Below are 27,926 nucleotides of genomic sequence, written 5' to 3'. Positions count from 1 at the left end.
GTCCAGAATATTACGGTCACACAAGACAATGTTACATTTATATATATATATATAGTGCTGGGTGATACACCGGTATTACACGGCGCAGAGCAGTCACATCCTCCCACGTTTCATGTATTCTCCCTCATTATGGCTGCAGAAAGCCTGTCTATTACATGGGACTGCATCCCTGCACCACTCACATCTTTCATGTGTGGTCTGCCAGCCCCGGTAGGAGGAGACACAGCTATGGAACTGGCTGTGATGTGACTGACAATCGAGTGTAGTACGAGGCCCTGGTCCTTTCATTTCCAGTTACCATGTCTTCCCTGCTCTTGATCCTGCTGCCGCTGGTGACAGTTGTGTGTGAGTATGACATTATTGACGGAGGGGCATCCATTCTGCAGACCACCGCAGCTGCAGATTTCTGTTCCAGCATTTGTCCTTGCGATGCTTTGCAGGCAGACTGTTCTCACAATGAACTGGAGTGTCAGCAGCATTTCCCAGCCGCACAATGTGCAGAACGGCTGTGCAGCCCAGCATACCCATACCTGTCATGTCCATGAAAACATACGACAGACCTGAGCCTGTAGACCGTCTGTCTACTATCCTAGTAACTGGAGGCTGCGCGCTCGTTGGCTGATGTTCAGTTTATGATTAATTATAATGAAATGACTTATCTATGAATGCTAATCCATGTTTAGTAGAAAATATATGTTCTATGACATTCACCTGCTGCAGAAACAACCTGATTCAGATTTCAGCGGCAGAATTTAGCGCAACAAATCTGCTATGTGTGAACATATCCTTACTAGGAAATGCATAGTATTAAAGGGGCGTTTTACTACATAAATAACCCATAATGTAACAATTCTAGATACATATATATATTTTTTGGGGGGAACTCTGTGTTCTGCCGTCCTCTTTTATTATCTTTGTTTATTTATCTTGAAAATGTAGCAATGTAGGAATATGTTGACAACGGAATGTTAAGAGTTGGGGGGGGGGGGGGGGGGGGACCTCCACGCTCTAACCCTGGCCAATTAGACTGTGTAGGAACATCCATTATTAGTAAGGGGAACGGCTAAAGCCAGTTGTCAATTTATTCCTAAATTTCTAGGAAGAATAAAAGAGGAACATCGCTATGAGAAAGGATGTTTTCCAGCACGAGAAAACATTACTCTGCTGAAGCATATTCATTATTCATCCATCAAAGACGTTACAAAGCAAGGCCTTTCAGAAGCCCCCGACCTCCTCACCGATGGCTGCTCTGCTTTGGGACTTTAATGGATTTTAAAATAATTCAATAGGGGTTTAAATAGGAATCTATTATTGTTCTATTATTGTCTGCAATTGCGGACAAGAAAATACGTTTTCTATGAGAGTGTCTGTGATGTGCGGTCCGCAAATTGCGGATCGCACATTGCAGGTGTCTGTGTTTTGCAGATCCGCAATTCGCGGATCCGCAAAACACTTATGGACATGTGAATGGACCCTAAGGCCTCTTTCACACTACCTTTTTTTTTTTTCCGTTTTGCAGGCCGTTTTTTATGCGAACCATTCATTTCAATGGTTCCGCAAAAAAATCGGAATGTGTTCCGTATGCATTCCGTTTCCGCATTCCCGTTCCGTTGAAAGATAGAACATGTCCTATATTTGGCCGCAAATCACGTTCCGTGGCTCCGTGGTCCGCAAAAAAAAAAAAATGGAACGCATACGGAGATGCATCCGTATGTCTTCCGTATCCGTTCAGTTTTTTCTGAACAATTTATTGAAAATGTTATGCCCAGCCTAAATTTTTCTATGTAATTACTGTATACTGTATATGCCATACGGAAAAACTGAACAACGGAACAGAAACGGAAACAAAAAAAACTGAACAACGGATCTGTGAAAAACGGAACGCAAAACACTGAAATCGACATACTGTAGTGTGAAAGAGGCCTAAGGCCTCATGCACACGACAGTATTTTTTCACGGTCCGCAAAACAGGGGTTCCGTTGTTCCGTGATCCGTTTTCGTTTTTGTTTCCGTGTGTCTTCCTTGATTTTTGGAGGATCACCAGATATGAAGGAAAGGGAAAAAAAATCTAAGTCAAGTTTGCCTTGCAAATGATAGGAAAAAAACGGACACGGATCACGGACGCGGATGACAATCTTGTGTGCATCCGTGTTTTTTCACGGACCCATTGACTTGAATGGGTCCGCGAACCATTGTCCGTGAGAAAAATAGGACAGGTCCTATTTTTTTGACGGACTGAAAACACGGATCACGGATGCGGATGAAAAAAACTATTTTTTTCGAGTCCGCAATTCCGTATCCGGGCAGCACGTCGTGCTGCCGCATAGAAATGAATGGGTCCGCAATTCCGTTCTGCAAAATGCGGAACTAAATTGCGGACGTGTGAAAGGAGCCTAAGGCCTCTTTCACACGGGCGTCAGTTTTTTTGCCCGGATAAGAGCCGAGTGCGTTGCGGGAAAATGCACGATTTTCCCGCGAGTGCAAAACATTGTCATGCGTTGCACTCGCGTGAGAAAAATCGCGCATGTTTGGTACCCGAACTTCTTCACAGAAGTTCGGGCTTGGGATTGATGTTCTGAAGATTGTATTATTTTCCCTTATAACATGGTAATAAGGGAAAATAATAGCATTCTGAATACAGACTGCATAGTACAATAGCGCTGGAGGGGTTAAAAAATTTTTTTTACCGGAATAAATGACCGGAGTGACGTCATCGAAGGTCCTTAACCTGTATTTAATGGAGCAGCTCACCCCAGGTCCTGTTCATCAGCAGAGGAGACACAAGGAGATGCCGGGCTTCGCGAGCAAGTGGACTAAGGTGAGTTAAATTATTTTATTTATTTTTTTAACCCCTTCAGCACTATTATACTATGCAGTCTGTATTCAGAATGCTATTATTTTCCCTTATAACCATGTTATAAGGTAAAATAATAATGATCGGGTCTCCATCCCGATCGTCTCCTAGCAACCGTGCGTGAAAATCGCACCGCATCCGTACTTGCTTGCGATTTTCACGCTTCCCATTCACTTCTATGGGGCCTGCGTCGCGTGAAAATCGGACAATATAGAGCATGCTGCGATTTTTACTCAACGCACAAGTGATGTGTGAAAATCACCGCTCATGTGAACAGCCCCATAGAAATGAATGGGTCAGTATTCAGTGCGGGTGAAATGCGTTCACCGCACGCATCGCACCCGCACGGAAAACTCGCCCGTGTGAAAGGGGCCTAAGGCTACTTTCGCACTTGCGGCAGTGTGACCCGGATCGCCGGATCCGCCGATCTGGATGTGACTGAAAGCATTTGTGAGACGGATCCGGATGCGTATCCGTCTCACAAATGCATTGCAAGAATGGATCCGTCTCTCCGCTTGTCATGCGGACAGACGGATCCGTCTTGTATTTTTTTTTTCAAATTTTTACCGGTCTGCGCATGCGCAGGCCAGTAGGACGGATCCAGTATTCCGGTATTTTGAATGCCGGATCCGGCACTAATACATTCCTATGGCGAAAATTGCTGGATCCGGTATTCAGGCAAATCTTCAGTTTTTTTCGCTGGAGATAAAACCGTAGCATGCTGCAGTTTTCTCTTTTACCTGATCAGTCAAAACGACTGAACTGAAGACGTCCTGATGCAAACTGAACGACTTACTCTCCATTCAGAATGCATGGGGATAACTGATCAGTTCTTTTCCTGTATTGAGCCCCTGTGACGGAACTCAGTGCCGGAAAAGAAAAACGCAAGTGTGAAAGTAGCCTAAGGCCTCTTTCACATGACCGTATGGCTTTTTCAGTGTTTTGCGGTCCGTTTATCACGGATCCGTTGTTCCGTTTTTTGTTTCTGTTGTGTTTCTGTTCTGTTTTTCGTATGGCATATACAGTAATTACATAGAAAAAATTGTGCTGGGCATAACATTTTCAATAGATGGTTCCGCAAAAACGGAACGGATACGGAAGACATCCGTTTTTTTTTGCGGACCCATTGACTTGAATGGAGCCATGGAACGTGATTTGCGGGAAATAATAGGACATGTTCTATCTTTCAACGGAACGGAAACGGAAATACGGAAACGGAATGCATACGGAGTACATTCAGGTTTTTTTTGCGGACCCGTTGAAATGAATGGTTCCGTATACGGACCATATACGGAACACAAAAAACGGCCCTGTGAGGAATATGGATTAATATTTACTGTCAGCCATGTCCTCACACCCCCTATTTGCTGACAGACAGCAGAGGTAGGGATTTCCCTGCTTCAAAGCCCCCCAGCCCTGATTGTAATTTTATGCACCTCTTGGCATGACTCAGGGTACATGCAAAATAAGTTTACACCCCCCATGTGCTGACAGATTGCAGAGGTAAGGAACTCCACAGGAGGGCCCTGCTTCAAGGAAAAGTTCACACCTCCATGCACCAGTTTGGAGCCAGCTGAATCTTGCAGGAAACCCCCCCCCCCCCCCCCCACATATTGGCACCTACCTCTCATAAGGAATTATGAATCACCTGGCCACCGCAGACGCAAACCGGATACATATTTGTGTCCCGGTGGCCACGAGGTACGGTCCCATGGTCTTTGTTTACTCGTACCCAGTCGGGGTAGGGAGATACCCATATCTCCCCATAGAAGCCACCTACCGGTACCAGGTTTGGGCTCTACTTGTAGCCGGAACCCAGGCAGGTCCATTAGTCCCAGAACCATCTCCCTGTGACCCTCTGGTCTGGAGCTATGACCCCTAAAGGGTTTTGTGGGTCATTCACCGTCAGCCCAGAAGAGGGGGAGTTGACCCCTCCCTGAGGCAGGGAGGGGAGGGGCCGGCTACAGATTAAAAGCCTGGTGCCAGCAAGTAGGTGGGGTCTTTTCTCTGAAGAGGGGTCACATTCTACACATGTGTTTAGAGGGACCCAGGAAATAGCAGGAGATCACAGCCCCTCGTGTGGCCTCCAGCTCAGGACATCGCCAAGGAACTTTCATCATACTTGGTAACTTACTTTCACCCTGCTTAATCCTATTGTAACCATATACCCTGTAACCTGTAACCTCAGACCACTGTATATATTGTCTGTGTATAGTGTGTTATATCTAGTGTGCTCTTATAGCGATTAAATATATAATTTAATCTTGTGCTATCTTGTATCTCGATCACGAATCCCCACGTCCGTGTTTTGGCCTAGTTATAAGCTACCGCGGGTTGGTTTCTGACCCTATATAATCCCGTTAGCGGACCGGGCTTATATCAAACGAGAAACTGGTGGCAGTTACCCGGGCTGAGTGTGGGCTGTTTTCACTGCGGCAGTGAAAAGGCCCTTCCAGCTTGTTGCCTCTCTGTGCCCGCATGGACAGGAGGTGTGTGTGTAAACTATACCAGCCTGACCTTACGTGCTCCTCTGGAGGGCGTAACTTCACGTTTTTGGTAAACCCTGTGATCATACCAGGTCTCGTGAGCTCGACGTGGTTGACGTCAGCGGACACGAGGGGTGGTATTCATCACAGGCCCGTAAACGGAAAGAAAAAAAAAACGGTCGTGTGCATGAGGCCTAAGGCCTAGTTCACACGAACGTTCTGTGCCATGAAGCCACCGCCTATTTTATTTCAGGAGACGGTAATTTTCTTTTTCCACATTTTAAAGTGATGTCTTTTTCATTGCGCCTTGAGGACATTTTTGTTTTTTTTCAGGACCTATTATATTTTTAATGACTACCTTTTGGGGTACCTCTAATGTACTGTATAACATCATTTTTGTAACAGCGGCCGCTGTTCCCCTGTTCACCGTGCGCTCCTGGGCTCTGTCTGTGTGGGTGCTGTTGTTCTGGGATCCGCTCCTCAGTTTGCTCTCAGCCCTGGCCACAGCTTTCTGTTTGTTTCCTGCAGAACTTCCTTAAGGGCCGGCGCGCGTCACATCTTGGGCTTTATAGGTTAGGTCATGTGACCTCGCTGACCTATTCTAGCCCTCCTGCACATATATAAGTGGCTTTGCCCCCTTCCGAGATGCCTGTGTCAAGGTCCTTGTTCCTTGCTAAGGTTCCTGGTTTCTACTAGTGGTCCTGTGTTCCTGACTCGTATCTGTATTCCTGGACTCTGCTACCTGTTAGATCCCTATCTGCTTGCCTTGACTCTCCTGTTGCCGACCCCCGGATTGCCTGACCTGTACCTGTGCCGCCTGCCCTGACCTTTTGCCTGTCTGACTACGCCTCTGCCTCATCCTTCGGACCTGCACCTCTGGTACCTTTCTCAGGTACCTCCTGGTCCACCTGGACCAGCTGCCTCGTGTGCCTATCCTCAAGAGGTAGCGACCTGGTGTTCCCCTCGGGAAAGTCTATCCCCACCATCAGGGGTACTGTGAAGATCCAGGGGTTCACTTAGACAACGCCCTTAGAAGAGGTAGGACACGTGGCACAGTGGGTCCACACCCGCTGGTTTGTGCCAATTTTCAGGATGAGGAGGGGGTGACAGGATGAAATATAGCAATTCTGCCACTTTTTTGGAGGTTTTTATGGTCTTTATTGTACAATATAAGTGACGGACAACTATTCTGTAGGACAGTATGATTACTGCATCTCAGTACCAAATGTATACAGAGTTTTTAGGATTTTCTACTTTTGCACACAAATTTTTTTATGATTTCGTTTTCTGTTACCACGTGTGAACCCTTATTGTTATCATTCATTTTTACCTTTCTCTTGGCGGAGCTGTGTGATGGCTAGCGCTTTTATTTACGGGATGAGTTGTAGTTTTCATTGGTGCCATTTGGGGACATGTACTGTATATAACTTTTGAGCACATTTTATTGTGTTTTTGGGAAAAAAACAAAACACCAATTTGGCATTTTTTATGATGTTCACCAACCTTTTTGTTTTATGGCTCATTACAGACACAGTGATACCATTTATGTTTTTGAGGTTTTTTTTATTTCTTTATGTAATTAAAGGTGATTGTGAGAAAAAAAATTACTTGAATTCTCTTTTTTAATTTTCCCACACTTTTTTTTTTACCTTTTAGTTTAGTCTTGAACATGCAATCCATATAATACATGGCAACACTTCCATGCATGGCTGGCTCTCAGACCTCAGGCTGCTCCTCAGAAACCCCACATTGAAACTGAATTTACTAAAGTGGTTCTTACAACAAATGATCTGTGTCTTGCAGGTGCTCAGTTACGGATCACCACCTCCACTGCGCCCATTGCTTCGGAGACTGGAAGCACCGCTGTCTTGCAATGTCTGTTTTCTTTGGGTGTGACCCCAGTGGATCCTGCCCAGGTGCATGTGTTTTGGAAGCACGAGGGAAAGAAAGTATTAACATACGTTGAGAGAATCACTGCTTTTAGACCTGGAGCACATATCTCAGAAGAGGAGCTTGCAAAAGGAGACGCATCACTATCTCTTTCTAATGTCACACAGGAAGATGCAGGTTTGTACACCTGTAGTATCCGACTGGGATCTGAGCAGGTGACACAGAGCATGAACCTGATTGTTAGTGGTAAGTGTCCTGTCCTGATGAAACTTAAACTAATGTGATACGCCACCAGTGAGTCTCCGAAATGGATACAATACTTTATATAGCTGTGATAGGGGGGTTACTCTTTGTATTTTAGTAAATAATTAATTGCAGATGGTAGTTATCAGGTACCGCAATGGGGTCCAAAGTTACCCCATTTATTCACTTGGTGACAACATAGATAATGGCCACATAACCACCAATGTAAAAAATACAAATGGACCAGTCAGTGATTAGGTACATTTACAGTAGGGTTTACAGGGATACAAGGTTTAATCTGACAAACTATGGTCAATTTATAATCCTCAGGGTTATAGGATGTATTCCAATGGTCTCTATATAATAGGATGTGAGTGGTGGGTTCAAAGAGACGCTAGATTAGCACAGAAGAAGCATATGGGTCCAACACACAAACAGATGCAGTTCAGCAACTAAAAGGCCTCATGCACACGACCGTTGTTTTCGTCCGCATCCAAGCCGCAGTTTTTGCAGCTTGGATGCGGACCCATTCACTTCAATGGGGCCGCAAAAGATGCGGACAGCACTCCGTGTGCTGTCCGCATCCGTTGCTCCGTTCCGTGGTCCGCAAAACAAATATAACCTGTCCTATTCTTGTCCGTTTTGCGGACAAGAATAGGCAGTTATATCAATGGCTGTCCGTGCCGTTCTGCAAATGGCGGAACGCACACGGACGCCATTCGTGTTTTGCAGATCCGCAATTTGTGGACCACAAAGCACACAACGGTCGTGTGCATGAGGCCTAACACTGATATCAGAGGATCAGAGCATCGACCTGAACCTCCTGCAAAAGAAAATATAAGAAGCACAAGAAAAAGATCAAGATGTCATCACCATTAGTGATGAGCGGCATAGTCAATATTTAAATTCGCAATATTTTGCAAATATTTAGCTGAATATTCGTCATAAATTCGCAATTGAAAAAATCGGCAAAGTAATAAACACATATTGCGCACAAAATTTCATTACCTATAACAAACAATTACACAAAGGCTATATATCAAAAGCCAGGTATGTGCAAACCAACAACCTATCTATGAGACAGATACAGTCAGCATACCTTATAGTGGCAGTCTTGTGTGCAATGAGACATTCAAGAGCACCTCTCATGTAGCTGAGAGCCAGTAAGCCTCAAAGTTGCTTGATTTAAGTTGGATGGCTTAGGGGACCTGCGCCCCTAGATCATTATCATTAGGGTGACAAAAATGTAAATATTATTGTGAGAGAAGAGTTAGCTGGCATCCCAAAAAAAAAATTTAAAATTTTTGTCACCCCATTCACACGACCGTAAGTGTTTTGCGGTCCACAAATTGAGGATCAGCAAAACACGGATACCGTCCGTGTGCGTTCCGCAATTTGGTCTAGGTGTGCAGGTCCCCCCCAAGCCATCAAACTCAAATCAAGCATCTTTGAGGCTTACCAGCTCTCAGTCAGATGAGAGCTAGTCTTGAATGTCTCATTGCACACAAGGCTGCCATTGTAAGGTATGCTGACTGTATCTGTCTCATAGATGGGTTGTTGGTTTGCACATACCTGGCCTTTGTGTTATTGTCTGTTATATGTTGTCTATTGTATGTTATAGGTAAGGATTTATTTTAAAAATAAAATAATATAGCATCTATAAAAAAATATATATTAATCATAGGTAGGAAAATTCTTATAATAAAAGTTTATTAATGATAGGTAAAAAAAAAAGTATGGATGATAAATAGCATAATAAGGATAAAGAGAAGTTATATACAATAAGTTAAAAAAGTTTATAGGTTTATTTAATGATAAAAAAAAATGTAGAACATTCTCCATTACGAAGATATAGCACTATATTCTAGATCTTCGCGAATTCTCGAAGTGCCGATATTCACGATTAGAATATTCAAGCTCAACACTAATCAGCATTTATCATTTAATTTCCAGAACAACCTTTAAAGATGGTGTTTTCTGTTCCTTTCCCTACTTTCTATTCTTGCCTATTTTTGCTGACATGTTTCCCTAGGCCTTTAGTACCGACTTATCCTTTGCTTCCTGGGATTTTGATGGTGCATTAAAGCTATCAGTTTTTGTATTGTGTGCATTACGTTCAACATCTGTTCTGGTGCAGGATTAATCCCCACTCGGATATTGTGTTTGCATTATGCTGAAGACCTTTTCTAAGGCATAATGAAAAAAAAGGAAATGGCGGGCAGTAATACACGTACGATTGTGTGCATGAGGCCTAAGTGGGTTATAAACGCCTGCACTTTTACATATACTGTAGCTAAAGCAATAGTTTCCAAGTGAAGGAAACGTATTTATTTATGTGCTTTTATAGAGAGTTCTGATTTTCTGTATTGGACCTCCTGTGTTTACTTCGTACAAGGGGCACTGCGGGCGTGTTCATACAAGGGGCACTGCGGGCGTGTTCATACATTTTATTTATATGCCTAGTGCCTATGCTTGAAGAGACAATCTTTCAATAACTCTCAATTGACTCTTCTTCATTATTCCGTATTATTTCATTATCTCTTCAGAATTCCGTTACATAAGCCTTGAAGGAACTACGGTCATTATGAACAAATCGAATGAGTTGCGCTGCTCAGCACATAATCTGTCATCTCCAGAGGTTACGTTCACGTGGATGAGAGATGGAGTGGTTCTCAGCACCTCCACCCCACATCTGGTAGAAGGTAGTCATAGTGAAGGCTTTAAGGTTCAAGGTTCCTTCTGCTTTACTCCTGTCCTCGGAGACGTGGATGACAAGGCTTACTATTCATGTCAAGTTGTGCAAAAGATATTCCCTCCACTCAAGAAAACATTTCAACTTTCCATCGGAGGTAAGAATCTATTAAAAATGTTTCTGGATGAAACGATAAATCGCCTTTCTAGTCAAATTGTTTATTTGCAAATTTCATTTTTTACGGGTGCACATTTTTCATACTGTTTTCCAGTTCAACCAGAAGTCTTCTTCTACCTCTCAAGCCAAGGGCAAAAAAACTCATCTATAATCTGCCTGGTGTCAGGTTTTTATCCTGACGATCTAAACCTTTCCATGAAAAGAGACGGAGAGCTCTTAGGATGCAAAATCCATAAATGGAGGAACGCCAATGGCACCTACTCATTAGAAGCCACTTATCGGACCAATGTGACATATAGCGATAACAAAGTTGACTACACTTGTACTGTCCACCATCCCTCTATCCCAGACGGTACGACAGAGAGACTGACGTTTCTGGGTAAGTGTACTACCGTTTTATAACCGTACGTAAAAAACCTATTGCAATTAAACACTATAATATACTGAATACATATGTAATCGCACATCGCAGTGCGTTAGTAAATTTCACATATTTTGGTGGTCATCGCAGGTGTTATTTTACCATTTACCTAATGTGCAGTGGATTACAGATGCAGCCTGGGTTACTAATTTATTGTCTATTCTTGCAGTTGATGCTTATATACCAAAAGCGTTGTGGATTTCAGCCTCTTGTGGCTTGTTACTGATAACGGTCATTCACATTTTTTGCAGACATGGTAAGACATAATTAAATATTGTCTAAAAATATTTTAAAAAATTGTCGAGGTTCACTTGTCATCTGCATACGTTGGATTACACCAGCTATTGGGACAAACTACAACATCAATGTAGACAACTAGCTGAATTACATTTCAGGTCAGTTCACGCAACGGTTGGCGGTTGTTTCGGTAGGTGAATTATACTTAAAGAGGTTTTCCAGGACTAATATACTGGTGACCTATGCAATGTAAAGGTTAAGGTCCACCACCGGCATCTACACCAATTAGCTGTCAGAAGCAGCTACAGGTTCTAGGCGCAAGCAGTGTATGGAGCCGAAACATGATAGCTCCGTACTCCCAGCAGTGGCCGTCCTCAGGTACTGCAGCTGATGCTCCAATTCAATGGAACACAGTACCTAAGGATGGCAACTAGGGATGAGCGAATCGATTTCGGATGAAGCATACATTTTTTTTAGAATACTGTACGGAGCAAGCGCTTTGTACAGTATTAGAATGTATTGGCTCCGATAAGCCAAAGTTATGACTTCGCAAAGTCTCGCGAGACTTCGGGTAATAACTTTGTAAATTAATTTTTACTGTAAAAAAACCTTTGTACTGAACTCGGGTTTGTTTAAAAGGTACCACCTGGAACGGAAACGGAGTTCGATACAAAGTTTTTTTTTACAGTAGAAATGAATTTACAAAGTTATTACCCAAAGTCTCGCGAGACTTCGCAAAGTAATAACTTCGGCTCATCGAAGCCAATACATTCTAATTCAGTACCTAAGGATGACAACTAGGGATGAGCGAATCGACTTCGGATGAAGCATAAAACTTTGTTAGAATACTGTACAGAGCGAGCGCTCAGTACAGTATCAGAATGTATTGGCTCCGATGAACCGAAGTTATTACTTCGCGAAGTCTCGCGAGACTTTGGGTAATAACTTTGTAAAAAAAAAATTACTGTAAAAAAAACTTTGTAACGAACTTGGGTTCGTTTCCAAGGTACCACCTGGAACAGAAACAGAAGTCGGTACAAAGTTTTTTTTTTTACAGTAGAAATTAATTTACAAAGTTATTACCCAAAGTCTCGCGAGACAACTTTTAAACATGGTGTTTTCTGTTCCTTTCCCTACTTTCTATTCTTGCCCATTTTTGCGAAGTAAAAACTTCGGCTCATTGGAGCCAATACATTCTAATGCTGTACGTAGCGCTCGTTCCGTACAGTATTCTAACAAAGTTTTTTGCGAATCGACTTCGGATGAGACATCCAAAGTCGAGTTGCTCATGGCAAATGGCAACTATACAGCGTTCGGAGATGTGATGCTTTGGCTCCGTACACTCTTTGATTCCAGAACCTTCAGCTCCCACTATCATCAATTGTCTCAGAAAATCCCTTTTAGAAGTTTTAACGACTCTAAAGACCTATTAAGAATGTGCAATTTTAGTAGTCTCCTGTTTTAGCCAAAACAAGACGTGGTCTGAAAAAGTCTGAAAAAAATGTGCCAAAAAAGGGCTGTGTGATTGAAGACTTAAAAGATAGTAAGACCAATTGGTGGAAGAAATCAAAATAACGTCACAATTAAAGGGAGCCTGTCACCTTGTGACAGCTAAAGGAGTTGTCGCACACAGACAGGGCAGATGGAATTATCCCAGGTCAGATGAATAGCTCCTGCACTCAGCAAAGCTGGGGACAGACTGACCCCCAGGATGTTATAGCAGGGTAATGAGGTCATCTGTCCACCTAGCAGACCCCCAGAAAGAACAGGGATAGTTAACCCCAGACAACAAAGAGTGAAAGAGTATCCGCATACACAGGCCAACATTCACACACGAAAGACCGCAGCCGGCACGCATACCCAAGCAACCAGCATACACAGGACAAATCCTGCAGCCAGTACACAAGAGAACCTGCGGCCAGCCTGCACGGCACCAGCGTCAAGACACGGGGAGTACACACATTCTCAGGACATAGTTCACACATAGTTCGCGCAATCCCCCAGTGAAACAATGAACTGCACTGTGACACATATGCTCAGTTCTATACTTCAACTCCCACCAGCCGAAGCAGAAAGTACTTGCCCCTGAGAAAGGATACACCCCCTGAGCTGCCAGCCTAAAATAGAACTCATAGAACAACTGGAGCAATGAATAGGGAGATCTCTTGATCCATGTGAGGTACAGGGCTGGTTCTAGTTTTGATAGAAGGAGAGTGTTGTGTACGATATATGTATGTCTGATTTTCAAGTTATGACATACCCCCTTTAAACAGATTCCATTATCTAGCTTTTGCTGATTAAACTAAGCTTATACGTTTGGAAAAAACGGTCCAGCCAAAAACATATATGTTAAACGGATGATTTTTTTTGTACAGTGGAACCCTATGGTGAGGTATGCTACACTGTTTCATCCATCTGAAGCATCTGTTTAACGTATACATCATTTGTATACATGAAATGTGGGAGAAAAACATACAGAAACTGCCCTTACTAAAGTGTCTAACGATCTCCTGACAGCAAAAAGAAATGGTGACTATTCTCTACTGGTTCTTCTGGATCTCTCTGCAGCGTTTGATACCGTAGACCATAAACTCCTCCTCACCCTGCCCCAATTAATTGGCCTTAAGGACACTGCTCTCTCTCTCTCTGGCCGCTCCTTTAGTGTATCATTCGCTGGCTCTTCTCTTTCTTCTCTTCCTCTGGATGTTGGTGTTCCTCAGGGCTCAGTACTAGGTCCTCTACTTTTCTCCCTCTACACAGCACCCATCGGACAGGCTATCAGTAGATTTGGCTTTTGGTACCATCTCTATGCTGACGACACCCAACTATACACTTGATCCCCTCTACACCAAAACACCAGTAATTGTCTGGCAGCTGTCTCTAACATCATGTCCTCTCTGTATCTAAAACTTAACCTCTGAAAAACGGAACTTCTTGTCTTTCCCCATCTACTAACTCGCCTAAACTTGATATTTCAATTTCAGTCTGGTAGCACTCATAACTCCTAGCAGTATGCCCACTGTCTTGGGGCCACATTTGACTCTGATCTTTCCTTTGCTCCCCATATTCAATCACTTACACGCTCTTGTCGTCTGCACCTCAAGAATATCGCCAGAATTCGCCCTTTTATTGTGGAAACAGCAAAAACCTTTGATTCATTCTTGTCTTGACTACTGCAACGCATTACTAATTGTTCTCCCTCTCACTAAACTTGGTCTTTCTTCAGTGTGTCCTAAATGCAGCAGCCAGGCTCATCTATCTATCCAACCGCTACACTGATGCTACTATTCTGTGCTAGTCACCTCACTGGTCGCCCATCCACCACAGAATACAGTTCAAAATTCTCACCCTCATCCACAAAGCTCTCCACAGTGCTGCACTCCTACATCTTCTCCTCATCTCCATCTACCACCCTACTCCTGCTCTCCACAGTGCTGCCCCTCCATACATCTCCTCCTCATCTCCATCTACCCCCTACTTGTGCTCTCCACAGTGCTGCCCCTCCATACATCTCCTCCTCATCTCCATCTACCATCCTACTTGTGCTCTCCACAGTGGTGCACCTCCATACATCTCCTCCTCATCTCCATCTACCATCCTACTCGTGCTCTCCACAGTGCTGCACCTCCATACATCTCCTCCTCATCTCCATCTACCCCCTACTCGTGCTCTCCACAGTGCTGCACCTCCATACATCTACTCCTGCTCTCCACAGTGCTGCACCTCCATACATCTCTTCCTCATCTCCATCTACCACCCTACTTGTGCTCTCCACAGTGCTGCCCCTCCATACATCTCCTCATCTCCATCTACCACCCTACTCGTGCTCTCCACAGTGCTGCCCCTCCATACATCTCCTCATCTCCATCTACCATCCTACTCGTGCTCTCCACAGTGCTGCCCCTCCATACATCTCCTCCTCATCTCCATCTACCCCCTACTCGTGCTCTCCACAGTGCTGCACCTCCATACATCTCCTCCTCATCTCCATCTACCACCCTACTCCTGCTCTCCACAGTGCTGCCCCTCCATACATCTCCTCCTCATCTCCATCTACCATCCTACTTGTGCTCTCCACAGTGCTGCCCCTCCATACATCTTCTCCTCATCTCCATCTACCATCCTACTTGTGCTCTCCACAGTGGTGCACCTCCATACATCTCCTCCTCATCTCCATCTACCATCCTACTCATGCTCTCCACAGTGGTGCACCTCCATACATCTCCTCCTCATCTCCATCTACCCCCTACTCGTGCTCTCCACAGTGCTGCACCTCCATACATCTCCTCCTCATCTCCATCTACCACCCTACTTGTGCTCTCCACAGTGCTGCCCCTCCATACATCTCCTCATCTCCATCTACCACCCTACTCGTGCTCTCCACAGTGCTGCCCCTCCATACATCTCCTCATCTCCATCTACCACCCTACTCGTGCTCTCCGCAGTGCTGCCCCTCCATACAGCTCCTCCTCATCTCCATCTACCATCCTACTCGTGCTCTCCGCAGTGCTGCCCCTCCATACATCTCCTCCCTCATCTCCATCTACCACCCTACTCGTGCTCTCCACAGTGCTGCACCTCCATACATCTCCTCATCTCCATCTACCACCCTACTCCTGCTCTCCACAGTGCTGCACCTCCATACATCTCCTCCTCATCTCCATCTACCCCCTACTCGTGCACTCCATTCTGTTAGTGACCTAAGATTAACATCCCCCATAACTCGTACCTTACTCCCGTCTTCAAGACTTTTCTTGAGCTGCACCTACTCTCTGGAATACTCTGAACCGGAATATTAGGTCAATTCACAACTTCTCCACCTTCAAACGTGCCTTAAAAATGCATATTTTCAAACAGGCTTATCAAGCTACCTAAACTGACTATTCCCCGAGTGAACCTCCCCCACCAACTCCTCTGGCCTAAACTCGATCCTCTAACAGTCCCAAACCCGAAGCAGATCGGCCGCACCACTCCTGTCAGTTCAATAATGGCTTGAATCCTACTTATCACAATCAACTACCTTATGTGTCACCCCCAATTCCTCATAGATTGTAAGCTCTTGCGAGCAGGGCCCTGACTCCTAGTGTTTCAGTTGCATATTATCCAGTTACTTTTGTTTTGTACATAAACCCTATGAATTTGTAAAGCGCCGCGGAATATGGGAATATGGTGGCGCTATAGAAATAAACATTATTATTACCATTATTACAGACAACAAAATGGTAATCGTGGTAAAACCTGTATACATATATTTTGTCTTTCCAGTGAATGACATCTCGACTTGCAAAGACTGGACTGAAGGCAGCACTGCTGTTCTGAAATGCAGTATTGCCGGCCGATACCCCAAAACCATAACTGCAGTGTGGCTGATCCGACAAGGGGACAAGGAGATTGAGATAAAGGAGAAAGGCTCCCTGTACACGGCCGGCGACTACAAGGAGCTGCAGGAACAGGACTCCTACAAGTGTTGGAATATCATTAAGAGTCGATTTGTGGGTGGAATACGCCATTCGCTTTGCTCTATCCTGAGCTTCCAGGTGGACAAGGAGCGTCACGACCAGGCAGAGTTCATCTGCCGCTTCATGAGAGCAGGAAAGATTTTGCAGGAGAAGAAATACATTGGCAGTGTCCCGGGTACGTTGTATCAAAACGTCCTTATATTTGGAATCTTTGTTGCCAGCATTTAATGATCTGTTTTCCCCCTCAATGTGTAAAATTCGCCATGTCAATAATCCCACGCTACGTAATTTTCTCCCTGCAGACAGTTATGGCTTCTACTCCGTATCGGACATTTGTGCACCTGAAACATGCAATGAGGGAGAGAAATTAACCCTTAGCTGCATTATGAGAGGGAACATCCCCCGGGACATCAGCGTTACATGGGAAAAGAGCCTGAATGAAGAGCGGACACTAATCCTAATGGAAGAGGACGCCAACTACCAGGTCACTGAGAACAAATCGCAAGGGCAGATCTGCGCTTTCCTAACGCTTTGCCCAAGCTGTGACGAGTCCGGTGCCGTGTTTACAGCTTCGTTCTCCGAAAACGAGGGGAGGATCCTGGCAGAGCGCAGCTCAGCGCCTCTGAAAGTAGCCGGTAAAAGCTCTAAGTGCCACTAGCACCTACACAAGTGCAGCTCGATACCGTCCGGTGGATGGTGCCACACAATGCAAAGAATCGGTCAAAATAAAACCCAGCAAACCTAAGGGCTCGTTCACACGACCGTTGGTATCCCATTCCCGTACGGGCACAGTTTCGTTGTCATTTGGCATCACGGATGCGGACCCATTCATTTCAATGGGTCCGCAAATCCGGAGATGTGGAATGGAGGAACGGAACACTATGGAAGCACTAAGGAGTGCTTTCCGGGGTTCCGTTCCGTGCTTCCGCTCCGCAAAAAGATAGAACTTGCTCTATATTTTTGCAGAACGGAAGGATCGTGGACCCATTCAAGTGAATGGAAGCACGGAACGGAACACTACGGAGTGCTTTCTGGGGTTCCTTTCGATGCCTCCGCAAAAAGATAGAGCATGGTCTATCTTTCTGCGGAACGGAGGGATCGTGGACCCATTTAAGTGAATGGGTCTGCGATCCCCATGCGCCTGCCCCGCGCATTGCGGACCGCAATTTGCAGTTCACAGCACAGTCGTGTAAACGAGCCCTAAGACCTCTTGCACATGTTTTTTTTTTCCGTTTCCGTTCTGTTTTTTGCGTTCTGTATACGGACCGTCTACGGAACCATTCATTTCAATGGATCCGCAAAAAAAAACAACGGAAGGTACACTGTATGCCTTCCGTTTCCGTATTTCTTTTCCATTCAAAGATAGAACATGTCCTATTATTGTCCGCAGAACAGACAAGGATAGGACTGTTCTATCAGGGGCCAGATGTTCTATTCCGCAAAAAACGGAATGCACACGGGCGTCATCCGTAAAATACTGAAAAAGCTATACGGTCGTGTGCAAGAGGCCTAAGAGTGTGATTTGGTTTCAAAGCAAAAAAAGCAGAATGTGGCATGCATTTTAATTTTGTTTTTAAGGTGGTTTGAATCATTTAGTGGTTTTTTACAAAAGGTTTTAAAAAAAGCTTTTTTTTTTTTGCTAGCCATGCATGTTGGAAAGTACCCACCTCCGGTGTCACTTCCTCTGTCAACAGTTTAAAATAGCCACTGGTAAAAGAAATGTAAAAATGCTATAAAAACACAACAAACATTGACACAAATGTTTTTTTTAAAACAATGGATGTCGATGACACAAAAATGGCAGCAAATGAGCAAAAAACACCACAGGGGAAGCTGTGATTTAAAAAAAATGTCAAAATAGGACCAAAAACGTGTATTGCGTTTAAGTTTGCGTTTAAAGGGCATCTGTCACCACTATATGGCCATATACAGCGCTTACATGGGGCTGCAGCACACCTAGACAGGATTCTAACGGTACCTTTGTTATTTTCTTTAGACATCCAGAAGCAGAAAATATGCAAATGAGCACTCGCAAGTGCCCGTGGGCGGCGTTCAGTGAGTAGGTGCCCAGGGGCGGCGTTCAGTGTGTAGGTGCCCAGGGGCGGCGTTCAGTGTGTAGGTGCCCAGGCTGCTCTGCCTTTGTAACCGTTACTCCTCCCCCAGCCTCTTCCTTTGCCCGCCCTCCTATGCCCTTGTATCATCCCTAGGCCGAGATCCCACACCTGCGCACTGCTTCGCCGGCTGACGCATGCACACTGCAATGCCCATTTTGGGTACGGCATCAATTTAACTAGTGCGCATGCGCCAGCCGGTGAAGCAGTGCGCAGGCGCGGGATCTTTCCATTCTGTTAGCGCGGCACAGCATTCCTGACAATATACTTCAGCTTCTTCTACGTGCTAACAGCGGCGGACGGGGGGCAGCAGGAGATGGGCAGCACTACTCATGTAATACTGCACATAATTCGGAATCGCGGCGGCAGATTTCCACGATGCACAGTGAACCTGTAATAACATTCCGGCGCTCCCATGTGACACACTGGTCGGGCTTCACGGGTCTCTTTGCTGGTGTATGCTGATGCAGAATTTGTAGGACGAATCTATTTTCATGTCACAAGGACACATCTATTTTGCGACGGTAACAGTCCTGAGGGCTAAAACAGGTGCAAAACCCTGACGTACGACTGCGAGACAGAGCTGAACTCACGGGGGACTCTAGGACAAAAAATGAAACCCATCACTCGATGTTAAAGGACTCCTGTCCGCTCGTGGTTCCCCAGAAAGTAATTCTGCCGTCTCTCGGTTATCCCTATCTGAACGGTGGGGCTCTGACCTCCCGCATTCCTGTATATCCACGTAATGCGTAGTGGATGGAGCCGGTCACTGCAGCAATGAAGCCATTCAGACAGTTCTGCCCGCTCCGTACCCCGGACACACTGGCGCAGTTCTGATTGAAGCTTCTGGAGCTACGGCAGAACCGGTCAGGGGTGTCAGGACCTTGATGTTGAGGTCCCATCCTGAGGATATACCAGAAGTACAAAGCTACTTGTTTTATTGGCTACTTTCACACTAGCGTTTCCGTCATAGGGTCTCAATACCGGAGAAAAACGCTTCCGTTTTGTCCCCGTTTATTGTCAATGGGGACAAAACGTCACTGAACAGAACGGAGCGCTCCAAAACGCATTACGTTCCGTTTGGTTGCGTTCCCAGACCGGAGAGCAATACGCAGCAAGCTGCGGTTTTCTTTCCGTCATGGGATGCGGAGCAAGACGGATCCGGCATGACCCACAATGCAAGTCAATCTGGACAGATCAGTTTAACTTGGACACAATAGAAAACGGATCCGTCTTGGCGATGTTACAGATAATACAACTGGATCCGTTCATAACAGAAGCAGACGGTTGTATTATCAGTAACGGAAGCGTTTTTGCTGAGCCCTGCCGGATCCAGCAAAAACGCAAGTGTGAAAGTAGCCTTAAACATTAATTGTGTATCCGCACCACGCTCTATAAACCAGAATAGGCGCAGGTTAGGGATCGACCGATTATCGGATTTACCAATATTATCGGCCGATAGTCATGATTTTCGAAGTTATCGGTATCTAACCTTGACAATATGCCGATAATGCGTCCAGCGCGCGTGTTCCCTCAGCAGCACAGGGGAAAAGGAAGCAGTCTCTTAGTCCCTCCCCCCTGTGCTGCTGCCACCAATGAGAGGAGAGAGGAGAGAGGAGGGGCTGTGGTCACTGCGCCACCAATGAAGATAAATCTCTCATTAATTCAAATTCAACAGGAGGCGGGAGCTGGCCTCAGAATCACATAGCCACACCCGACCTATGACAAGTAGCTGCCATCCGCGGCAGTTAACCCCTCAGGTGCGGCAGGGGTTAACTGCTGCGGATCACAGCTACTTGTCATAGAGGTCTGTATATGAATTAATGGGTGAGTTATCTTCATTGTTGGCGCAGTGTGCCCCCCCCAATCCCCCCAGTATTAGTCACTGGTGGCAATGGCCACAGGGTCCCCTCCTCCTCATTGATGGCAGTGGCCACAGGGTCCCCTCCTCCTCATTGGTGGCAGTGGTCACAGGGTCCCCTCTTCCTCATTGGTGGCAGTGGCCACAGGGTCCCCTCCTCCTCATTGGTGGCAGTGGGAGCTTCTGATCGGAGCCCCAGCAGTGTAATCCTGGGGCTCCAATCGGTTACCATGGCAGCCAGAACACTACTGAAGCCCTGGCTGCCATGGTAACATCCCTGCTGCTGTGTGCACAAAGCCCAGGGAAGCAGGGAGAGTGTGAAGTCCTATTCACCCTAATAGAGATCTATCAGGGTGAATAGGACAAGGGTTCAAGCCCCTAAGCGGGCTAAAAGTAAAAAAAAAAAAAAGAAATTTAGAAAAACACAAACACTCTGGCCACGTGAGGTTCGTGGCATATCTCTGCCCACTTAACTAGTGAGATCAGTGCAAGGACAGGAAGCGTTACTGTATATAGTACTTTCACACTAGCGTTTTTCTTTTCCGGCGCTGAGTTCCGTCCTAGGGGCTCAATACTGGAAAAAAAATGATCAGTTTTATCCTAATGCATTCTGAATGGAGAGCGATCCGTTCAGGATGCATCAGGACGTCTTCAGTTCAGTCATTTTGACTGATCAGGACAGAGATAATACCGCAGCATGTTTACGGTTTTATCTCCGGCCAAAAAAAAACTGAAGACTTACCTGAATACTTCTGGTCTGCGCATGTGCAGAACGAAAAAAAGGTGAAAAAAATAAATGCTAGATCGTTTTTTTCCGGATGACACCGGAAAGAGGGATCCGGCATTTCAAGGCATTTTTCTGACTGATCAGTCTTACTAATGCCATACGTTTTGCCGGATCCCTCTACCGCGAGTGTGAACGTAGCCTTACACAGCAATCACTCCATGACTGACTGATATCAATGTGTTTTGTCTAATGTTTCACAGAAACAAAGAACAACTGGTCTCGGACTTATCAGGACTGGGGTTTCCGGGCGTTTGATGAAAGCGTGATCACGGAGATGTGACGTGGAGCTCCATTCCTCTTTTCACCAAGAAGTTAACCCCCATTTGCTTTCCTCCTGCATCCGCACCCTCACCTCCCAGGACTGGTCCCACACAATGAATGGTCTGCATCCTCATTAGGATCATTCTTAAAAGACTGAATTCTACAAACATAGTAAGAAGCGCCCGGTGGTGGCCGGTACGCAGCCCGTCATCCCTTGTATTTTTCGTGTAGCCGTCACAGGGGCTGCGCTACTTCATCACATTATAGCAATACTTCATTAGGCAGCAATCAGACGGCAGACAGATTCCGGAGAACGCCTGCCGGGCTCGCCCCTGTGTGACGAAACACGGATCCATACATCTGTCTCGCTGCGATAGGCTACGGCGTATTTGCACCATCACTCCTTTTTAATGTATTTATTGATATTATAAACATGTATGCCAAATAAAAAGAAAGGAAAATAAACAAAGATGTCAAATATTTGTTTCAGGACTCGGGAGGCCGATGTGATACAATGTTATGAGATTCCTGCACGCTTCGTTTGGTGGTCAAAGCAGAAATGCGTTATGGACTCCCCTGCATAACGGAAACGGATCCGTTATGCAGCCCATAGACTTCTATTATGACGGAATGAATAACGGCGTTCCGTCATAGAATCGCGTTATGCTCCGTGGCAACGGAATCCATAAAGCAATTCTGCTTTTACCACCAAAACGAAGCGTGTACGAATTTCAAAATATGAAATTCGCTCATCTCTTCTAGATACAATATTCCTGATGTGGTAACATAATGGGGGAGATCTGTCCGCCAGTCTTGATCTCCCCGCGCTGGCGTGAGAAGCGTCTGAATATTTTTTTTTTTAAGAGGCAGAAGCCTCTCTGGATGCGGACCCATTCCCTTGAATGGGTACGCAATTCCAGAGATGCGGAACGGAGTCGTTCCGCACCGCAAAAAAATATGACAGGTCATAATCTTTCGCGGTGCAGACATACCACTTGAATAGGTCCGGCCCGCTGCACGGATGTTGCCCGTGCCTTGGAGACTGCAATCGCGGTCCCCAATGCACGAAACGGCCGCACGACGGCCGTGTGCATGATGCCTAAGCCACATTTTCTCAGCACTTCCGAAAGGTCCAGAGAAGCTCAAAAAGTTGAAAATGATTGCGCACGCATGCCGTGCGCCACAATGCGCAGCCTTTTTAGACCTCGACAAATGTCCTTCAATGTCTTTTCTTAATGACGCATGACGCTTGTTAATATTGTTTTGAGGCGTTTTGTGTCATTTTTGAAAATAACATTTAAATGCATGTTTTTTGCTTAGTTTTTTTTTGTACAACCCATTCATGGACATCCGTGCGCTGTCCACATCTGTATGCCCGTTCCGTAAAATATAGAGCATGTCCTATTCCTCTCTGTATGGCTTTCTAGTGACGGGAGTGAGAAAGATGCACATGAAAAGTAATGCGGATTTTGTGGATTCATAGTTTGAGGACTGAAATACGGACACGGTCGTGTGCCCTCCGAGACAGACGGGCCATATGTCCCAGAGCGGCATTGATCGTGAACACGGGAGCGCACAGCATTCTAGGTTACTGTGATGCGGTGCACGTCGGGCCGCCCGCGGGGCTATTGTCACACACAATACAAATTGCGGCATGTTCTATATTTTTACGCAGCTCTCGTTCCACAGAAGTGGATGGTGTGTGCGTGAATAACGGAAGGCGTCCGGTTGTTGGGAGACGTAGATTGTTATTCTTCGGTTTTTCTGATTACATCCACTCGGAAAAAACTGCAACTATGAACACCATCGCAGACAAAACTGGTTGAGCGCGCTGCAAAACCGTCCGTTTTTTCCTGAACAGATCCTGACACAATCCGTATTGCTTGTGTGAAAGAGGCCCTAGGGGACAGCTACACAATCAGGTTTCCGTATGCAGCTTCGGAAGCCAAACCAGAAGTGAATGAGAAGCGACATCTTTGGTTGTTCTTCTCCTTTCGGGGAATCCGATCGTGTGGCTGCGCCCTCGCAGTCTTGAAATCGATCACGAGATGCCGTCTTTGCGAATGTCTCTCAGTTCTGGTTTTCAAATCTAAAGAAACATTCTGTGAAAAATGACTTGGATGATGGGTAATTATTGGATGATTGCCAAAGAGCTGATCGTCAGGCAGTGCCGAACAACAACGGCGCGAGCAAAGCTTTCGGGGGCACCTGCAGCCATACAACCCGACCACCTGGGGTCAGGCAAATCCAACTTCTCTACAGGCAGAAATCCTGAACAATTACACCCGGAAAACATAGCCACGCTGAAGACTACTCCAGTATACATGTTCTCAACCTAAGCCTCCCGATAATATGTCTGCAGGGAGGCTGAACCGCCCGATGTACTCACCTTTACATTAGCCGTTACATAACTAGTAAAAACACTGTAAATGCACCCGAAACACGAAAACCGCTCACCGTACTCTTACTTCATCTAATTCTGCACCTGCCAGAGACATACAGTAGCTTTTATTCCCATCATGGGAAGGCTTTCTTTGCTGGACCAGTTGTATACTTGGGTACATGTAATGTATCGACTTTATTCTTTCTTTTTTTTTAGGGGGGGGGAGGGTAAAAATTGCAATTTTGGCAAAGTTTCCACTTCACTGCCAAAGCGATCACTTTAAAGTTTGAGTCATTATGGACGTGGAGATGCCAATTTTCTGTATTTTTTTTTATTACTTTTATGCTTTTTGTCTATAAATCTTGTTTTTAATAATTTCTTTCGTCCCATTATGGTACTTGAAAAATCAATCACTTCTATAATACACTGCAATACTTCTGTATATAGTGTATTAATGCCAATCAGTGTTAGGCCTCATGCACACGTATTTTGTTTCCGTGTCCGATCCGTCTTTTTTGCAGATAGGATGCGGACCCATTCATTTCAATGGGGCCGCAAAAACGTGGACAGCACACCGTGTGCTGTCCGCATCTGTATGTCCGCCCAAAAAATAGTGCATGTCCTATTTTTTACTAGTTTGCGGACAAGGATAGGCACTATTACAATAGATCCGCAAAAAAAACGGATCCGCAAAATAAAACGGATCCGCGGATCAGTTTTTTTTGAGGATCCGCAATTTGCGGACCGCAAAACACATACGGTCGTGTGCATGTAGCCTTAGGCCTCATGCACACGATAGTATTTTTTCACGGTCCGCAAAACGGGGTTCCGTTGTTCCGTGATCCGTGTCCGTTTTTGTTTCCGTGTGTCTTCCCTGATTTTTGGAGGATCACCAGACATGAAGGAAAGTGAAAAAAAATCTAAGTCAAGTTTGCCTTGCAAATGATAGGAAAAAACTGACACGGATCACGGACGCGGATGACAATCTTGTGTGCCTCCGTGTTTTTTCACTGACCCATTGACTTGAATGGGTCCGCGAACTGTTGTCCGTGAAAAAAATAGGACAGGTCATATTTTTTTCACGGACTGGAAACACGGATCACGGACGCGGATGACAAACGGTGCATTAGCCGAGTTTTCCACAGACCCATTGAAAGTCAATGGGTCCGCAGAAAATCACGGAAAATGGAACAATGATCACAGGACACAACAACGGTCATGTGCATGGGGCCTTAAACTGACAGGCAGCATATTAGGTCCTGACTTGCATGGCCGACCTGTGGGGTGGCAAACCCAAGGTCAATTTGCAGGGGCCTCGATGGGTGTGCAGAGAGCTCCCTCCCTTTCTAATACTACCCTTTGCTGATGGTCTTTCCTATCTTTATAGATACTATTAAAAATTGTCTAACATCATTTTTGCAAATGATAAAATCCATTTTTTTTTTACTGTTTGCAAAATACTGCAGTCCACTCCTGAATGGCATGTGTTACATGAAATAGCTAACACAGCATACAGTATGTCACTAATCCTAATACATCATATGTAGGACACGTACGCACAGGGACAAGCGCTGCCGATTTGCCGACATGGGTTTGTGCGCATTAACACCGCAGTATTTACAGTACAAGCAATGCTGATAAATGTTTAAAAAAAACTTGCTATGTTGAACATGGTGTCTGAGCTGCAGGCAGCGGGTTATAGAGCAGGAGGAGCTGAGCAGATCGATAGGACCGTCTCCTCATAGAGGGAAGGCTGTCAGTCACTGATAGGACCGTCTCCTCATAGAGGGAAGGCTGTCAGTCACTGATAGGACCGTCTCCTCATAGAGGGAAAGCTGTCAGTCACTGATAGGACCGTCTCCTCATAGAGAGAAGGCTGTCAGTCACTGATAGGACCTCCTCCTCATAGAGGGAAGGCTGTCAGTCACTGATAGGACCTCCTCCTCATAGAGGGCAGGCTGTCAGTCACTGATAGGACCTCCTCCTCATAGAGGGAAAGCTGTCAGTCACTAATAGGACGCCTCCTCATAGAGGGAAGGCTGTCAATCACTGATAGGACCGTCTCCTCATAGAGGGAAAGCTGTCAGTCACTGATAGGACCGTCTCCTCTTAGAGGGCAGGCTGTCAGTCACTGATAGGACCTCCTCCTCATAGAGGGAAGGCTGTCAGTCACTGATAGGACCGTCTCCTCATAGAGGGAAGGCTGTCAGTCACTGATAGGACCGTCTCCTCATAGAGGGAAGGCTGTCAATCACTGATAGGACCGTCTCCTCATAGAGGGAAAGCTGTCAGTCACTGATAGGACCACCTCCTCATAGAGGGAAGGCTGTCAGTCACTAATAGGACGCCTCCTCATAGAGGGAAGGCTGTCAATCACTGATAGGACCGTCTCCTCATAGAGGGAAAGCTGTCAGTCACTGATAGGACCTCCTCCTCATAGAGTGAAGGCTGTCAGTCACTGATAGGACCACCTCCTCATAGAGGGAAGGCTGTCAGTCACTGATAGGACCTCCTCCTCATAGAGGGAAGGCTGTCAATCACTAATAGGACCGTCTCCTTATAGAGGGAAGGCTGTCAGTCACTGATAGGACCATCTCCTCATAGAGGGAAAGCTGTCAGTCACTGATAGGACCGTCTCCTCATAGAGGGAAGGCTGTCAATCACTGATAGGACCGTCTCCTCATAGAGGGAAAGCTGTCAGTCACTGATAGGACCGTCTCCTCATAGAGGGAAGGCTGTCAATCACTGATAGGACCTCCTCCTCATAGAGGGAAGACTGTCAATCACTGATAGGACCGCCTCCTCATAGAGGGAAGACTGTCAGTCACTGATAGGACCGCCTCCTCATAGAGGGCAGGCTGTCAATCACTGATAGGACCGTCTTCTCATAGAGGGAAGGCTGTCAGTCACTGATAGGACCTCCTCCTCATAGAGGGAAGACTGTCAATCACTGATAGGACCGCCTCCTCATAGAGGGAAGGCTGTCAATCACTGATAGGACCGCCTCCTGGACTTCAAAGCTCAGAATGAGCAGGAATTTAAATGTATCAGTTGCACATTTTAGTGAATCTTTTCCATAAAACTATATTTCAGTCTGCTCAGCTCCTCCTGTTCTATAACATGGTACCTGTAGCTTACATTGCATTTTCATGGTGACAGGTTCCCTTTAAGAAATGTCATCCATGCTAAGTGTAAATTGATCTGTTTTGCAGATTTTTAATCTGCAACATGTCAAAATATGCTGCATATTCCACCATTTGCAAGAGGATCAAATCTGCAGCAAAATCAACAACAAATCAGCAGTGGAAACACCACATAGAGTCGTCCAGCCTCAGCGTGCAGGGTCCGTAGGCTGCCACAGATCTGGAAAATGTCTGCCCTAGAAGAAATGTTTCCATGAAAGATGTTACAATATTATTATCTGCTGTATTCTGTACAAACCACATAGCCCAGTAAATAACGGGGTCCAAATATATGCAAAAGCCTTAAATAATGACAGTCCTGGGTGGATGACCTCCCTCCGACAACGCACTTGTCCTTACATGTCTGCACCTTTTATTTCCAGATCGCATTATTTATTTGGCTGTTCAAAACTCCACAGCATTATGAAATCATGTAATTATGTATAATTATTGTGATACATTTATACAATAAATAGTAAATAAAGGGTAAATGAAGAGCAGCTCTCATCTGGAGCGAACCTTGGAACATTACACAATTGCATAAACAAGTGTCCAATGCTGTTAAAGGGGTTTTCTGGGATTCCTCAGGATAGGTCATCAATATGAAATCAGCGGGGGTCCCTGCCAATCAGCTCTTTGAGGGGACCGCAGTGTTACGGTGAGTTCAGCTAACAAAGCACAGCGCTGTCAATTTGATAGTGGCCGTGCTTGGTATTGCAGGCCATCAATCTATAAATTCTGGAAAACCCCTTTAGATATATGGAAGAGCTGCCACTGGCTGTAGAGATGATCCACAAATAGAGCAGGGGAGCTGTAAGATTTTAAAATCCCGGAGGTTACCCTGACCTCACATCAGCAAACCACAGATCACATTTTGTGTCA

The 27,926-nt window shown here is 45.5% G+C and overlaps 1 protein-coding gene across 1 annotated transcript; it reads left to right on the top strand.

The window, feature by feature from the left end:
• The first annotated feature begins 217 nt into the window (after positions 1–217).
• On the top strand, positions 218–21,862 carry LOC122945529 (signal-regulatory protein beta-1-like). The gene is made up of 7 exons (XM_044304592.1): positions 218–345; positions 7,144–7,476; positions 10,020–10,322; positions 10,437–10,721; positions 16,266–16,634; positions 16,762–17,094; positions 21,419–21,862. The coding sequence occupies exons 1-7, from the start codon at positions 300–302 to the stop codon at positions 21,496–21,498; spliced, it is 1,749 nt and encodes a 582-aa protein (XP_044160527.1). The 5' UTR covers positions 218–299; the 3' UTR covers positions 21,499–21,862.
• Positions 21,863–27,926: the final 6,064 nt, after the last annotated feature.

This window comes from Bufo gargarizans, chromosome 8 (genome assembly GCF_014858855.1).
Source record: "Bufo gargarizans isolate SCDJY-AF-19 chromosome 8, ASM1485885v1, whole genome shotgun sequence".
In the NCBI taxonomy this organism is placed as follows: Eukaryota; Metazoa; Chordata; class Amphibia; order Anura; family Bufonidae; genus Bufo; species Bufo gargarizans.
The sequence above is the reverse complement of the archived record's forward strand: the minus strand, read 5'-3'. Positions and strand labels throughout refer to the sequence as shown.